The sequence below is a fragment of the Phyllostomus discolor genome, chromosome 8 (genome assembly GCF_004126475.2).
Source record: "Phyllostomus discolor isolate MPI-MPIP mPhyDis1 chromosome 8, mPhyDis1.pri.v3, whole genome shotgun sequence".
Lineage (NCBI taxonomy): Eukaryota > Metazoa > Chordata > Mammalia > Chiroptera > Phyllostomidae > Phyllostomus > Phyllostomus discolor.
The window spans coordinates 105,648,301-105,665,057 of record NC_040910.2 but is presented as its reverse complement, the minus strand read 5'-3'; the positions used below and the strand labels follow the sequence as shown (position 1 = coordinate 105,665,057).

The following is a 16,757-nucleotide window of genomic DNA, read 5'->3' as shown; positions in this document are numbered from 1 at the left end:
CATACATCATGTTCCATTAGGTTTCTGCAGGAGTGAATGGAGTCGTAAACAACACACTTTCTTTAGTTGTTTAGGTCAGGACTAAACTCTGGAGGTGCTGTCGGTTCCTCTAAGTCCCTTTGTCTGGATGCCCAATTTGTAACTTTGAGATACAGCTTATGTTAAGTGGAGGATACAGGCATAAACAAAAGGGGCAAAACCCACTTATTGAGAAAAAAGCAAAAGCAAATGAACTATCCTTTACTATTAAGGCTTATGACTAATATTTTTGTGAGAACCCTTGGAAATATGAGAATTATGATCTCTGAAAGAGGGTATCTGTCTACAGACTGGCTGATAAAAGAAGGAAGGGAAAAGAGAAACAATTCCAGCCTAATCCAGGGGTGGACGTCCTATTTAAGATGGAAGTGGGAAGAAATATACAAAAGGAGGATGAAAACATGTATTGAGAAACAGTCATGAGGGCGCATAAATATATCTTATATTTTCCCCAAACACACAGCAAGTGAGCTGCAGAACTGATCTGGACCCCGGCTCGTGGGGTCTGCCACATTGTGGATGAGACATGAGACATTCACATGGACTACCGAGTCCAGTGGAGGAGAAGGGACAGCATGGCTTTTCTCTCAAGGGGAGCAAAAGCCATGGTTCTTGCCATGACAGGCCTTTATTGGGTTTCTCAGCACTTTACATGATGGTCCTCATTTACTATGCACAGGTTGGCTTTAGGTGGTTACCTTTTACAGAAAACAAAGGAGCCGATGCCGCTAATCATGTCACAGAAGAAGGACACTTGCAAATGAAAAGGCAAAAGTGGTTGAACTGGTTACACTCATCCTTGAAAGGTTTAGCATGGATTTTAAGAAGTTACTTTGCAGTAAACATTTGCTGCCTCAATTCAGGGTGAGGGAGTTTTAGCAAAAGCAAGTCTCAAAACGGCCTAGGTACATTGCAGGCCTGATTCCCCATGGAAGAACCTATCCATGGGTGTGGGTCCTGTGCATCTCCAAGTGGGAGCTGGGCCCACACCACACAGAACGGCCTCTTACACAGAATGGGAATTGGAGGACTCCTCCATATGATTCTAATCCCTACAACCAAGATCTATCATCTTCTTTTCTGCAATTAAGAACTCGTGGTTGAAGATAAAGTTGGAGATGAACAGATGCGCAGTCTCGGAGGGAACTTAGCACAGACAGTGGAGGGTGCTAACTGGCAGCATCTGCACAAAACTGGCTCACACATAAGGAGATTCTGTAATGGGGTCCGGGTGAGAGCTGGAAGCTCTGTACAACTTTTTCCTATGCCTCTTTCTAGAAGTTCCCTAGTTTTAGGTTTTATATTTCCATTCGTGACCTGTTTTGTAGAATGTGTGAAGGACAGGCCCAACTGCTTGCTTCCCATGTGGACACCTAGTCGCTCCAGCTCCATTTGTTCAGAAGACCACGCTTTCTCTGCATATGCATTTGGCAGCTTGCTCACAAACCAGCGCAGGATCGATGTGCGACTGTGCTTCTGGATGCTCAGTTTCCTTCCATTGATCTGTATCTTTAACATTTCACCAGTTCGCTCCCCAGAGCAGCTTTAAGTTGGAAGTCAGATGGTGTTTTCCTGTTCATGAAATTTCATGAAGGCAACTTTGCTTCCCTCAACACTGATTTCCTCAGCTCTTGTGTGGGGGGCAGTAATGCCCGCTTTTCAGGATTATATGAGAATGAGAGATAATGTAGATAAAACATCTAGCTCAATATTCAGCACGTGGCAGGACTTCTATAAGTGTTAGTAATTCTTCCCATATATTTTTCATGCTGGAGAATTTAGTGACCTGACAGAGAGTCCCAGATCCATCCTCTAGAGAGATCGCACTTTGCATCACATCTAGTGTGTTAACTGTCCCTAAACATCTTTGCATCCCTTAAGAGGGTGACCATTATAAAACTTCTTATCTTTCTCCCAGACCTGTAGTAGCTCTGGAGAGCTAACACAGTGGTCTTCTTTATTATTTGTTTTTTCATTCAAGCATCCAGGTTTCTGCCACTTGGAAACCAACCTAATGCCCATCTTGACTTTGAACCTAATGCGCATCCATCTTCCTTCTTATTTCTCCTTCATGCTTTTTCCTGAGAACTCTGGTTTTAATTTCCCTTAGCTTATGAGTCTGTATCTCAGAGAAGATGGGGAAGTTGTACTGTTCCCTTTTATGGCCTAGAGATTACGATTGGATCGAAGGGTTGTATGCTCATGGCATGGTTACCTCAATTGTCATGATGCTAGACGTTCATCTTCCCTCAACAAGGTCAAGAGATCAAATTGCCTCAAAGTTTGGGAGCCTGGGATATACAGCCTGAGCTGGTGGGCCTCACAAGTGTGAATCTTAGTCCCAATTTCTGTTGAGATCAATGAAATAATACCAATGCCAATTCTGTGACGTCAAAGAACAGGATCCTCTAGGCAAGGGGAGGGCCAGGAGCACCAGCCACATCCACGTGACTTTCTGATGACAGATACTGCCAGTCCCGGACCAGAACCCAGAGAAGTTGTCAGGGCTGCCCAGAGAAGTTGTCAGGGCTGCCGTCACTGGCTAAAGCTCTTACAGCCGTCTCTGCTGGTCACAGAGGTGGGGAGAGTGTTTGGGAAGAGCTCTGCAGAGAGAAAAGCGTTCTGTACACGAAAGGGGTAATTATTTCCATTGTTGGAGAAGCAACTCAAAATACACACCTTCCCTGTGCCCAGTGGCCAGTGTTGTTCTACCTGGAGAAAGATGTAAATGAAAGTTTCCTTCCCCTGGAATCAAAAGACCTGTGTGTGCATAGGACCTGGTGTGTCAGTTCTGAGTTGCACAGCACATCAGCCTTTGATCACGAGAAGGAGAGTGATAACGGGACAATAACCTCTGCTCTGCCTAGCCTGTAGGGCCATGGTGAGACTCGAATCAGATAAAGCGTATAAAATGTGACTCAGAAACAAGGCTCCCCAAAGAAAGTGCTGCTTACACACACACAACATGGCACAGGGTACGAGGTAGTGCAGACTTCACTAGGAAAGGGCAGGAAGGAAGATGATTCAAACCAACTGGGAAGAGTTTGGTGACCCAGCAGAAATGACTAAATACAATGCACACATCTAAAAAGATGATTAATAATGATCATTATGGAGTGCTAAATATGTAGTCTAGTAATTTGTTTATGTGCCCCAGAGGCAAGAGGTGATGATGACTTTGGTCGGGTCTGAGACCGTGAATTCAGGTGAAAATCAGACGGAGCTGACCAGCCCACCGACCACAAGGAAATGAGGAAGAATGAAGTCAAAGGGAAGCAGACCGCATCCCCTCAGCAGGGCCCAAGAACTGCAGGAAGAGGACGATAATGAAACTGTGTCAGTACGTTGTTTCTCAGCAAATGCAGGAAGCAAGTTTCTTGCAGGAACAGAAGCTTTGGCTAAGTGGTTGAAGAAAGAGGTCTCTGGTGGGCAAGGCTGGCAGCAGCTGGACACACAGCAAGGGTGGCAGTGGCAGCTGGGCCAGCAACAGGTGGTCCCACAGCAGGTTGGGTGGCAGCAAGGCTGGCAGCCACAGGACTCGCCACAGGTTTGTCCACAGCAGCTGGACCCATGGCAAGGGCTGCCACAGCAGCTGGGTCTGCAACAGGTGGCCCCACAGCAACTTCGGTAGCAGCAAGGCTGGCAACAACTGGACCCACAATAGCTGGACCCACAACAGCTGGACCCACAACTGGTGGGCTGGCAGCTGGTGGTCTTACAGCAAGTAAGCTGATAGCAAGGTGAACAGCAAGAGTGGATCATGGTGTCAGGTATAAAAGGTGGGCTTCTGAGCAGGAAAATTCTCAGAATGTGAAATCTTCTCTGTTAGACCTTTCACACACCCCAAATTTGGGACCAATGAACAAAATTTTCCTGGTCGTTATTTATGACGTTATTTTCACGACCCATAGGCAATTGCCCAAGGAGGAAGCATTCCCTAAGTATTATGAATCTTCTGAAAATAAATGGCAGGACTGTTCTAATGAACAGATAACCCATTAGAACGTATTTCCAGACATGGGAGAGATAGCCAACATCAAAAGAATGATTAACTATGAGTCATCATTTTTTAAAGACAGAGTACAACACCCTCTGGTCATATGCTAGTTCAAGCTACCTTGGACAGAGCCATTGTCACCACTTTCTCCTCTCCACGCTGCTTACACTGGAAGGCATCTCTGAAGACAGAGCACGCCACTGATGAAACAGAGATGACCACGAGTGTGATACCAATCATGTTTTAACACATTGTAAATAAAAACCATGTTTTAACAAGATTTTTATTGGTGTCGCACAAAATTCACGTGCCGAACAGAGCAATGCTACCAACAGGAATCAGAAAAGACAGGAAGAAATATGCCAAAACACCATACTTGGGGTTCCTTTTCTGACTCACTAATCTAGAGCCGTATCCTTTCTTAATGCTCGAGACCCGTTCATAGAGCTGGGGAGTGGGCTGCTGCCTCCTCCACTCCAGGGTCCCTCAGAACATCATTCTCAGTGGGAATTATTTCCCATCGACTTTCCACATCTGCGGTCCCATTGGCTCTGTGTCCTGAATGCATGACTCGCAGCTTAGGCCTCCACTGAGTCACAGGAAAAAGAAGCACATGGACACTTAGTAACAGTCAGTCTCACCCCAGCCAATCGGAGGAGAGAGCTGCAGTCCTGAATATTACATGATACACATAAGGAAGAAACATGAGTTGAGCTGAAGGAAAGATTAGAGAAGAGACATAATAGAAAGGAAAAAATGCATTCTATCTAATTTTGCAGGAAACATGGTTATCATGATCTGATTGAATAATTATTTACCTGTTAGATAAACAATAACAAGGAAGAAGCTGTCCCAACACGGTATAAAAGGGGACTTGAGCAAGGAAATTCAGGAAACTCACTCTCCTGGAAACTCACCCAGAACCTCCACCCTCTGACACCATGGTCAATTCTTGTGGCTCCGTCTGCTCTGACCAGGGCTGTGGTCAAGGCTGCTGCCAGGAGACCTGCTGCTGCCCTCCCACCTGCTGTCAGACCACCTGCTGCAGGACCACCTGCTGCCGCCCCAGCTGCTGTGGCTCCAGCTGCTGTGGCTCCAGCTGCTGCAGGCCTGCCTGTTGCATCTCTAGCTGCTGCCGCCCCAGCTGCTGCCAGACTCCCTGCTGCCGCCCCAGCTGCTGTGTGTCTAGCTGCTGCCGCCCCAGCTGCTGTGGTTCCAGCTGTTGCAGGCCCAGCTGCTGTGTGTCCCAGCTGCTGCCGTCAGTCTGCTGCCAGACCACCTGCTGCCGTACCACCTGCTGCCGCCCAGTCTGCTGCGGATCCTCTTGTTTTTGAACTTGGTTTCTCACCTCCAGCCCTGAGTCAACTGCCAGTGGATCAGTCTTGTTCCTCACTTCCTTTTCCTCCATAGCACCTGGTCCTGTTCTGATCTGTTACTACCTTTATTAATCCCTGTCACCAAGTAACTATTTAAAAAGTGACAACTTAAACTAAATACCCCACAAAACCTCCAAGTTGGCATTCAGTCAGATGTCTAAATGTCCATGCTATTTCATAGGATAGCCTTGACCTTCACACTGATTATGTGCGATAAAGTAACTATCCTCAATAAAACACTTACTCCCCTGGTATCAGAAACATTTGCGGCCCTTAATTATTTTTTTTTTTAGTGTTGATTATGAATTGGAGATAAGTTAGGGAATGTGTTTAAGGGGAACAAGATACTGATTTGCATATATCCGTCAAAGCCTTTATTAGAGAGGAATGCCAAATAATTAGTTTTTCCAACTAGATTGCCCACCTTGTCTACCATCAAGTTTATTGAGAGAAAATAAGAACTTCCTTTTTCACTAAACTGAATTATAAACCGCTTAGCAAGACCCCTCGCGCTGCTGGGCTCCGGGAAGCTCATGAGTTGAATGAGATGCGGTATCCCACCCCTCGGGTGAATCACACAGAAATCTCGAATTTAATAGGGAGACGTAGGTCAGGTAGGGTGTGCTGCTAACAGTGTGAGAAAGAGGAATCTGCTCTACCGAGAGAGAATAATACATAAACACTGAACACTGATTCCCAGGAATAAGATGTGTCGAGCCCCCAAGTTCAGAGGAGTGGTGTATAGCTCACAGGCACGTAGCGAGAAATGAAGGAGAAGGGTAGACTGATAGTGGAATGTTTATCTTATGAAGGCAATCTTTATTCAAAAGGTACCAAAAAAACCCTGAATAGTCCCTGCTCGGACTGTGGACTGGGAGCTAGGCCGTCTCCTTCCAACCGGAGTGTCTCCATGTTACCTGATTGATACTGAAATTTTGCAAGAGGCATGGCTATCGTGAGCTTCTAGGTGAGAAGGTCATTGAAAACGGCTTTAAAAGGTTGGGAATCAAGTAACTCACATCAATAGTAATAATGAGCAGGCAGCACTAAGAAGGAGGCAGAGTAGGAACATGTACATGAGAAAGGCTACATATTAAAGCACTAGCACAAAACACTCCCACAGCGCTGAGCGGCAGAGGTCTCCAGTTCTCACTGGCCTGTGGGTTTGCGTGCCGTTCTACTGAAGTGAGCATGAAGTCTTATGCACATTGATACCACTTCTCCACCCATATCCTGGACGGTATCCAGGGACCACTTGGAATAATTTGACACATTATTATTATTGTTATTATTGTATAAAATGAAATTTTCTGTGGCCTTAGATTTACTACATCAGCCTCTCTGGGGGAGTAGCTGGGAAGTCAGCATCATTATCCAGTTCCCAGCAGCTTTAAGCACACTGCTGCTCCCGAGCCACCGCCGCGCTAGCTCTCCAAAGTCACTCACCGCTCCACGAGTGCGCCATGCTCTCCCGCGCCTCTGTCCTTTGTGCGTGTCAGCATCTCTGGCTCAGGGTCACTCTCCACCTGCTGCTTTCTTATTCTTTAAGGTCCACGTCCCTTTGCGGCATCACTTTTGGACAATTAGCTACTTCTCCTACCAGGATGGAGTCCACAGCACTAGGGTCTCTACACAGAACTATTCTTCGTATAGTTACTATTTGTTCATTCATTTCTCTACTATTCACACTGAATTTCGTCAGTAGGTGGGGGACCACGTGACTCACTCGACAACCACGTGTGCAGAGCCAGCCCCTGGCCAGTGCTATGAGCGAGGCGTGAGGTCATGAGGAGGATCCACTATACCTTTCTTAGGAAGCTCAGCAAAGGGATGAAATGAAAACTGCCTTAGACCCAGCAGATACCGCTTCTGGGTATATGTTTTTAATAAAACCCACAAAACACTAATTTGAAAGAATATATGCAGCCCTGGGGTTCATTGAAGCATTATTTACCATCGCCAAGACACGGAAGCAACCCCAAGCAACCCATCAATAGATGAGTGGACAAAAAAAAGCCCTGGTACATTTATACAATGCGTTTTAACCTGCCAGAAATAAGAATGAATCTTACGATTTGCAACAGCAAGGGATGGACTTAGAGGAACTATGCGAAGTGGAATTAGTCAGCCATAGAAGGGACAAACACACATGATTTTACTTACAGGTATCTAAAGAGCAAACAAGTGAACAAACAAAATAGAAACAGACTTGTAGACCGCGGAGCCCAGCCTGATGGTTGCCAGAGGGACTGGGGTTGAGGGGCTGGGTGGAAAAGGGTGAAGGGATTGCATCCAAATTGGTAGTCACAAAATAGTCACGGGGCTGTAAAGTACAGCATAGGGAATAAATCATAATACTGTAATACCTTTAGATAACACCAGGTAGGGCACTTGAAATATTGGGGGGACTACTTTGGAAAAGTATACAATTGTCTAGCCCCTGTGATGTACAGGCTCCATCTAATACAAATAATGTTGAATGTAAGCTGTCATGGAAAAATAAAAGTAAAAACAAAACCACATGAAAAACACACAAAGAACGGGCTCCCAGAATATTAAAGTGGGCTACCTAGGGGAGGGTGGCGGTTTGGGTGAAGAGTGCCAGGAATGGCTTGCTGGAGGAGGTGGCGACCCCTAGCCCTTAGGAAATCCGCGCGGAGTCCATGTGCAGTAACTGGTAACTGGGGCGGGGCATGGGAGCTGTCAATCACTGGTGCTGGGTGGGTCAGCGTGCCGCTCATGTAGCTCTGCGGGACTCGGCGTGGGGGTTCTCTCACACCCAGCCAGACCTTTTAAGGTTACCATCTCTGGCCCGCATGGAGCCGTCTGCGAACATGGACCTGCTGCTGTGACCCCCAATTATGAGTCACGTGGGGCTCTTCTGGGGCCCCAGTCCAACCCCGGCATGACCCTGTGCACCTTCGGACATTGGAGGCGTGGGTCACGGACTCACTTTCGCTCTCAGGACTGTATCTATTTTAAGGGCCTGGCAACGTTCCTGGGAATGTTGTGTTGGGGGGATGACCCATTATTTGGGTGACACAGTCCCTGAACCATCAGAAAAGGAACAGAACAATGTCCTGAATGTCTCCTATGCCTTTTAAATCTCTTGCTATGACTCTTACACAATAAAATCTCATGAATTTGGACACAGCCCATTTGGGACGTGTGCATGCTAATTTTCCCTTGTCTGTACCCATATGAATTTTGCATCTTCCATAAAATGATGTTTGTAAGGCAGCTTGAGAAGGTAAATATAATTGCAGGAGATATATTTAGCTCAGTGTGGACCTACTTGTGCCAATTACAAGTGAATCAGATCATTCCTGTACCCAAGCCTTGAACTTATCCTTAGAAGTATTCTTTAGCTACGATTCTTAATTATGATTTAAATGTATTAGAAAAAAAAAAAGCTAAAAGGCATTATCTTTAAACGTCTAGCTAACTAAATTAGACCAATCGGCTTTCTGTTTTTGGAATTAATGAGATTTCATTATACTGGATTCTGTGGAGACATGTTATACTTAGTATTTTATTATAAAAAACATCTCTAACATTACTTAAATGCTTTCTCAGAACTCCAACAACTTCTATTGAGTATTTGTTTACTGGGTGCCAAGGACTCTGCTTGACGCTCGGGACCCAGAGAGGAGTGACGAGGCCGCCGTGCCACAACACAGGGGGGGGCCGAGCTCTGGCGGCACCCCGAGGGGATGACACCAATCCCTGTCCGAAGGAAGGAGAGGAGGCGTCATCTACAGGGGGCCACAGGCCAGGCCTTGCTAGGCAGAAGACACGGAGATTTCCCAGGGAGTGGGGACAGAATTATAAAGGCCAGAGTCTGGAAAGTGTGGCTTGGGCTTAGGGCAATGATTTTCAACCAATGTGTCGCGAGAATTTTTAAAACACGCAGTACCTGACTATGTAGTCAGGGGCACTGACCTTTGTTGCCTTAGATTGTCAAGCAAAAAGCAAATGACGATAGCCCACACAATAACAGCCCTCTGGTGTGAGTCAATCAAAGTTATACCTATTTTTTGTTAGATCAGTAAAAATATATATTTTTGGTGTGCTGCAGAATTTCAGTAATTAGTTGATATGTGCCCCGAGATGGAAAAGGTTGAGAATCCCTGACTCAGGGCAAGGAGGAAGATGAGAGAGGGACGACAATGAAGATGGGGTTGGGATGGCGGGGGCGAGAGGGGTGTTGGTGTCTTGCTAGGGGTTTGGGACACACCCGAAGGGGGCCAGGGAGTCCATGGTCTGTCACCCGAAGTCCCTGCTCTAAGTCTGCCGATGTCACACGAAGTCTGGAGAAGCTGTCATGACGAGCAACTGTAGTTCACAAGACATGGTTCTCAGCTAAGCCCACTCTTCTGTTTTAAAATTTGATTTTATTTGAAAAATGCTGAAAAGACAAACTGTCTCTAATAATCACAACATTAAAAATCACATAAAGTGATCATCTCCTTTTTCTTAGGTAAGTCCCTTTAACATCTCATCTAATAAAGGTTTGGTGATGATGACCTTCATTAACTTGACCTTATCTGAGAAGAAGATCAAAGATATGAACAGTAAAATGACAACAAAAACTCACAGCTATCAACAACCAAACCTAAAAAAACAAAACAAAAACAAACTAAGTAAACAACTAGAACAGGAACAGAATCACAGAAATGGAGACCAGAGGGAGGGTTATCAGTGGGGAGGTGGAGGGGGGAGAACAGGGGAAAAGGTACAGGGAATAAGAAGCATAAATGGCAGGTACAAAATAGGGGGAGGGTAAGAACAGTATAGGAAATGGAGAAGCCAAAGAACTTATATGCACGACACATGGACACGAGCCAGGTGGTGGGGGAGAATGCTGGTGGGAGAGGGGTGCAGGCAGAGGGAATAAAGGGGAGGAAAATGGGACAACTGTAATAGCATAATCAATAAAATATATTAAAATATATATTTAAAAATGAAAAAAGTTACATAAAGTGAGAAGTAAAAGTCTCCATAGTGACTTTCCTCTAATCCCTAGATTAGAATGATGGATATCATTCCTGACTTCTTCCCTTGTTTATACAGATATATCTGTGCACACTTATCACACTCCCTCCTATGGAATCGACCATATGGCACATTTATTCATTCATTCAACAGATATTTATTGAATGCCTACTATATACCATGCACCTTTCAAGCTACTGAGCATTCAGCACCAAACAAGAGCTTATTTCTAGAAGGATGACACAGACAATGACACAAGAATGAACAAGGTAATTTCAAATAAGAAAGGAACTAGGAAGACATGAAAAAACGAAGAGTACAGTTGTAATAAGAGAGACTGAGAGGCTCCTGAGACTGGGAGGTCAGGGGTGGCTTCCCTTGGGAGGGAGTGGTGTGAGTTGAGACTTGAGTGACGTTGAGATGCTAGAGGTCGTGAGCTGGAGCTCAAGCCTTTCAGGCAGAGAACAACGAAAAGATAAGACCCTAGAATGTAAACAGGGACAGAAGAGCCACCAGGGTGCCTGGAGCTTAGTGAATGGGCATGAGGGAGGAGGTTTCTAAGGGATGAGCCTGGAGAGGTGAGTAGAGACCAGTCTAGGAAGGGCATCACAGATCAGAACTTGAGGTTGTTTTCCCTAAGTTCAAAGGTAAGCCATCGAAGTATTTAAGGACAAGGATGACTATGGCTATTCTCTGAGAATGGAGGGTAGGTGAGCAAAGGAGGAGGCAGAGGGACTCGTTAGGAGACGATCACATTAGTGCACGTGGGACCAGACAGCTCCTGGGACAAAGGCTGTGGCAAAGGGAGACAGAGAGCAGTGCAAGCATTGGCAAATGTCCTGGGGACAGAGTGGAGACCTGCCAATGACCCAGACATGAATGGCAAGTGAGGGGGTTAAGCATGGGTCATCTAGAATTTTAAATTAACAACTAAGCCTACGAATGTGTCATTCACCGATACGGAGGCTGAGAGGGGAATCAATCCAGGGGAAGGGGGAGACCAAGACTTCTGTTTTGACCACATCAACTGGACAGGAATGTTATCCACCCCAAAAAAGACACAAAGTAGGAAGGTGGCGGCTCCATGGGGAAGTCAGGGATGGAGGTAAAAACGCACTGTTCTTGGTTGTCACGGAGTTGGATGAAATCACGGCGAGTGTGCAGGTAATTAGAGAGTAAATAGGACAAAGGCAAAGTCAGAGCCTTGGGGGTATCTCAACATTTAAAGATCAAGAGAGGAGAAGGTGCCACAGAGGAGAAGAAAAGATAGCCTTCAGAATTTCAGAGTGGGATTACCGGATTAGAGATTTGTCTTAAAATGTTAATAATCACTCCCAAATCATCCTATGAAGAGTGATGATATCAACTTACACTTTCACAACACATTTATAAACCTGCTCATTTCCATGAATGTCACCAGCTCTAGCTATGATCACGTTATGCATTCATTTATTTATCTGTGCCCATCTGAAAAGAAGATAGTATTTGGTTGTTTTAAGTGGTATGTTCTTAATTACAAATTGATCTAAACATCTTTTCTAACGTTTATTGGTTATTTGCACCTATTACCCTAAGAGGGAGTACAGAGTGTCACCCACCACAGAATTATGCCTTTTAGGCATCAGCATTGCCTGAGGATGATTATTTGAAAAACCAGCAGAGCAGAAGAGGCCCTGACAACTGAGAAGTTACCTTTTTTGTAAGGGACATTTACATTTTTAAGGAAAATCTCTGTAAGGGTTTCTCCCTCTCTGTACCAGAGAAGGGTGACTACCGGTAAATCTCAATGGAAAAGGTAACTTAGACCCGCATGACAATGCTCCCCTTGACTACGGAGCCTTCCCTGATAACTCCCCATGCCTGGCCTCCCATGGTCTTTAGCTGGAGATGGTATTTAGGGGACTGACGTGTGCCATTTGGGGGCCTTGGTTTTCCTGAGTATTCCCCATGTATATAGGAGGTGTACCTGTTATTCAGCTTCTGTTTTTCTCCTGTTCATCTCTCTTTCATTACAGGAGCATGTCGGCCGAGATCGGAGAGGGACAGAGGTAAAATTATCTCCCTCCCCGAAGCCCTCTCCAGAGCCCACCACCCGCGCACCACGAGCCCCATTTAAGCCGGTTCCACAGGTGCCTCTGCTTCACTCTTTACGTTGTCCAGTTGCCACAGCCCCACTTAAACTTCAGTGTCTCGTCTTGGAAATCTGAGCCTGTAGCTATGCCCAGAACTACTTTGGGAGCTACAAAGGACAGCGAAGGGAAGTCTAGGCTGCTCCCCAGATCTTCTGAGTCAGACCGTTGGGCGGTCTGTGTACCGAGAATCAGGCCTAGCACTGTGCGCCCCCCCCACCCCCGCCTGGGACTCATGGCTTCCCCTTCCAGTTCCCCCTCCTGGGAGGCACTGCTTTCCCGCCCACTGAGTAACTGAAAGGTACACTTGCTTACGGAATGCTCTCTTGTAAAATGTACCACCGGGTGGCCCCAATCTACATTCCAGGGCAGGACTGAGACTCAAACACTTTAAGAACCGGCTGTTCAAAGTCACCAACTCATCAGACTAGACAACAGGCTCAGCCCTAGAGGGGGAGCCTGAAGCCCTCCCTCGGATTCTTGGTTTCAGTTTTCCTTCTGCAACCCAGGGGCGTGGCAGGGGCCTCAGGGAGCCCGGGGCAGCGGCCGTTTGCCAGCAGACCCTCAGTACCCTGACCACCGGTCGGGCTGCACTGCTGCCGCTGTCTGAGCGGCACGCTGGTCTGCGATGCCCCAGCCATCGGCCCCAGACACTGGAGGGGTTCAGAACAACTCACCCCAGGATCTGTCTGGATGGTATGCAGGTTGTTTTGACCTAAAGGCAATCAAGATCCTCTGGGCTCACGGGGAGCTTAACGACCTAGAAGAATTTAAATTAGGGGCCTGGCCCAGAGTAAGAGTTATTACCAAACATAAGTTTTTATGACCTATATAGGGTAGGGAAAACTTCTAATTATTGAACAGTTGCTCTCCATACTGTTCTGCAAATGACCTTCCAGAAACCTGTCGAAAGCCACAAGGCGTCTCACCGCACCCTAAACTCAGAGTGCCATGCACTCCTCTTTTTAACCTTTGGTCCTTCAGTCTTTTGTGTGTGGGGTCCCCATGCATAGGTACGTAATTAAATTTGGTTGTTTTCTCTTGTTAATCTATCTCATGTAAATTTAGTTATTAGATCAGCTGGAAAAACCAAGGGGGGTGGAGGAAAACTTCTTCCTCCCCCAGAAGATCTCAAAAGAGTGTAGGAGCATGAAGGACTTCTAATTGTTTTTCTGTTTACGAAAGAAAAGCAAGTCATCAAAGAAAAACTAGAAAATAAAAGTGTTCAGAAGAAAATGAGAAGTTTCCATAAGCCTATCAGAAATCATTATTACTAATATTTCTGGTAATTATGTCAATATGTTTCTATATACTTTTTTTTTACCTAATTGAGGTTATACTGTATATTCTATTTTGTATATAAATATAAATATTTTCAGTAACATAAGCACTTTATCAATTCCGGTGGTGATTTCTGAAGGGCTATATCCGTTCCAGGTACATTTGTTCTATAAAAAGAAAAAATTTGCCAATATTTTCAAGTCCAGCAAATGGGACAAGAACACATTGTGGGTGTCTTGGAGATTCGCCGGACCTGCTGACTGACTCTTTTTTTTTTTTGCTAACAATTGACCATGCTGATGGCTTTAACCTTGTTTTCCATGTTAAGATTCTATCCTTTCAACCTGTGGCTAAATCTTTTCCCCATAAGTAATGCTGTGAAAATTGTGGGCCTGGAGAAGACCCACAGAGGGGTACATCTGGACTGTTTCATGTCAAGGTCCACAGAACAACTGCCCTGTGGGAAGAGCTACAGTATCTGTAAACCCGAGTGACGCCTATAGGAAGGAATGGCGGGAGGTGACTCAGGAGGAAAGAGCAGGTACGGTGAGAGTCGGCGCACTCAGCTTACAGCGCCTCACCAGCCTCTGGACCACGGCACTGCACACACAGAGGAAGATGACCAAGGTACGATGCAGGAAGAGTCAGTGGAATAAATCCTAATCCATCAGGAAAAGGAAACATGATCCATCCATCTTGAAAAGGTTAACCAGGAAAACAAACTTAGCTAATTTGATAATCGCTTGTTAATTAGGACAAACAATGACAAGGACAGAGCCCTGGGTCTGATGACAGCAGCCCCCCAGCAGGGTATAAAAGGGGACCTGGACAAGCAGACTTCCAAACCTTCCAAACACACCTTCCTGGAAACTCACTCAGAACCTCCACTCTCAGACACCATGGTCAACTCCCGTTGTGGATCCGTCTGCTCTGACCAGGGCTGTGGCCAGGAGACCTGCTGCCGCCCCAGCTGCTGCCAGACCACCTGCTGCCGCCCCACCTGCTGTGTGTCCAGCTGCTGCCGCCCCTCTTGCTGTGGCTCCAGCTGCTGCAGGCCTACCTGTTGCACCTCTAGCTGCTGCCGCCCCACCTGCTGTGTGTCCAGCTGCTGCCGCCCTTCTTGCTGTGGCTCCAGCTGCTGTGGCTCCAGCTGCTGCCGCCCTACCTGCTGCATTTCTAGCTGCTGCCGCCCCTCTTGCTGTGGCTCCAGCTGCTGTGGCTCCAGCTGCTGCCGCCCCACCTGCTGTGTGTCCAGCTGCTGCCGCCCCTCTTGCTGTGGCTCCAGCTGCTGTGGCTCCAGCTGCTGCAGGCCTGCCTGTTGCATCTCTAGCTGCTGCCGCCCCAGCTGCTGCCAGACTCCCTGCTGCCGCCCCACCTGCTGTGTGTCTAGCTGCTGCCGCCCCTCTTGCTGTGGCTCCAGCTGCTGCAGGCCCACCTGCTGCATCTCTAGCTGCTGCCGCCCCAGCTGCTGCCAGACCACCTGTTGCCGCCCAGTCTGTTCTAGCAGTTCCTGCTGCTGAGTGCCCTGACCTGCACCCACCTGGTTTTCGTCAACCCATCTTCTTAATGTCATCCAGCTGAAATGAGTCATGAGAGGCCAATTGTAAAACCTCAGGTCTGACTGATTCTTAAGCTGATTTTGGCTTCTAAATATACTGCCCCCCCCCCACCATGTTACTCTCTCTCCCAAATGAACACAAAGTTTGAATTTTCTCCGAAATCTTTCAACCAATATATCATCCCCATTGCTATATTTCTTCCCTGCCAGATTTTCTCATGTGAACCCAATCCTAAATCTTAAATAAATCTTAATTTTCGAAGCATACAAGAGCCTTGTGTCTGATGGTTATTCCTTCTGGGCTCATCATCCTCAGCTGTCCGTTGTTCCACTGCTCTCTGCAGAGAGGAGACTGCAGTAGGTGATGTCAGGGTTTCTAAGTGTACTCCCTCATCGTCCTTATTTATAATAATGAGATGGCTTCTTACTCCCGGAATTCTCTGCCTGAGCCCTTCCTCTGGATGAGGGCACCAGCTCTGTGCCGGCCAGGGAGTTCAGTTCTGCAGGAGCTCTGCCTAACCAGTGGACGGGCAGGGTTGACACTCTCCCCTCGAGTGGGGACCCATCTCCAGGGGGCCTCAGGGGGATGAACCCCAGCTGCCGCCAGGAGTAGTTTCCTCATTACCTCATTCTCTGTTGGCTTCCATCAATTTGATGGGCCACTCCCCCCATTCCCTGCAGTGCTTTTTAGTATTCTCTGCCTCATAAACTATTCGACGTGAATCCCCTGTTTTGGGGTCTGCTCCCAAGGGCACTCCACCTAAGATACCAGTGTTCTAAATCTCACTACCAGTGTCCTCAAAACATTTTTCACATATTATGAATGGTTGTCATGCGGTCACGATCCAGCCTTGAATTATTACCCATTGAACCACTACATCTTTTCAACATTTGCTCTTTCTCCTTGCAATTTTTTTGCACAACTGTTTTTAGACGAGTGATCTTCACTTGTGTGTCTCAGTTCATCATGTCTGAGAGGGAGGGCACACCCCCAGGTAACGCGGCTCACCACGTTAGCACCTCTCACCCTAAAGGGGCTGTGTTTATGGGGGACCCCCCGACCTGTCTGTCTTACGTTGGGTTATTAAAAGCAGAGCTTGACACGAGGGCTCTTGCCGAGGTGATGTATGTACTGGGAAGTGCTCTCAGGAGAAATCGGTAAGAAGTGGAGGGAAGCAGGACGGGAGAGTAAAAGAAGAGAAGCCAGATCATGGCTGCAGTGGAATTTTAAGATCAGCTGACCCCATGGATTAGTGGTGTAAACAGTACCGTAGACTGCCGCCCCCCACCCCTGGAGGCAAGGTGGCTGGGGCTTTGTACTCCTGCCTCAGTTCTCACTGGCTCTGGCCCGCCCTGAGGGGGAGAAGGGGTGGAGGGCTACA

At 46.9% G+C, this 16,757-nt stretch overlaps 2 protein-coding genes across 3 annotated transcripts; one reads left to right on the top strand and one right to left on the bottom strand.

Moving 5' to 3' along the window:
* Positions 1–2,902: 2,902 nt before the first annotated feature.
* Positions 2,903–4,063, bottom strand: LOC114503853 (keratin-associated protein 9-1-like). The gene is made up of 2 exons (XM_036034297.1): positions 3,384–4,063; positions 2,903–2,907 (listed from the first exon to the last, which is right to left on the bottom strand). Exons 1-2 carry the CDS (start codon positions 3,799–3,801, stop codon positions 2,903–2,905), a joined length of 423 nt encoding a protein of 140 aa, XP_035890190.1. The 5' UTR covers positions 3,802–4,063.
* A 119-nt stretch (positions 4,064–4,182) lies between these two features.
* On the top strand, positions 4,183–15,872 carry LOC114503852 (keratin-associated protein 4-3-like). Of its 2 annotated transcripts, XM_036033886.1 has the most exons (2): positions 4,183–5,277; positions 14,768–15,872. In XM_036033886.1, the coding sequence occupies exons 1-2, from the start codon at positions 4,978–4,980 to the stop codon at positions 15,335–15,337; spliced, it is 870 nt and encodes a 289-aa protein (XP_035889779.1). In that variant the 5' UTR covers positions 4,183–4,977; the 3' UTR covers positions 15,338–15,872. The 2 variants fall into 2 exon arrangements, with proteins under 2 accessions (XP_035889779.1, XP_035889780.1); XM_036033887.1 differs by lacking the exon at positions 14,768–15,872 and having other exon boundaries at positions 4,183–5,892.
* The last annotated feature ends 885 nt before the right edge of the window (positions 15,873–16,757 follow it).

Bases quoted from the DNA above. Each gene is read 5' to 3' on its own strand.
- LOC114503853 (XM_036034297.1), bottom strand. From the start codon at position 3,801: ATGATCCACTCTTGCTGTTCACCTTGCTATCAGCTTACTTGCTGTAAG.
- LOC114503852 (XM_036033886.1), top strand. From the start codon at position 4,978: ATGGTCAATTCTTGTGGCTCCGTCTGCTCTGACCAGGGCTGTGGTCAA. The intron at 5,278-14,767 runs GTGTCCCAGCTG...GGCTGTGGCCAG, and splicing joins GTTGCAGGCCCAGCTGCTGT to GAGACCTGCTGCCGCCCCAG.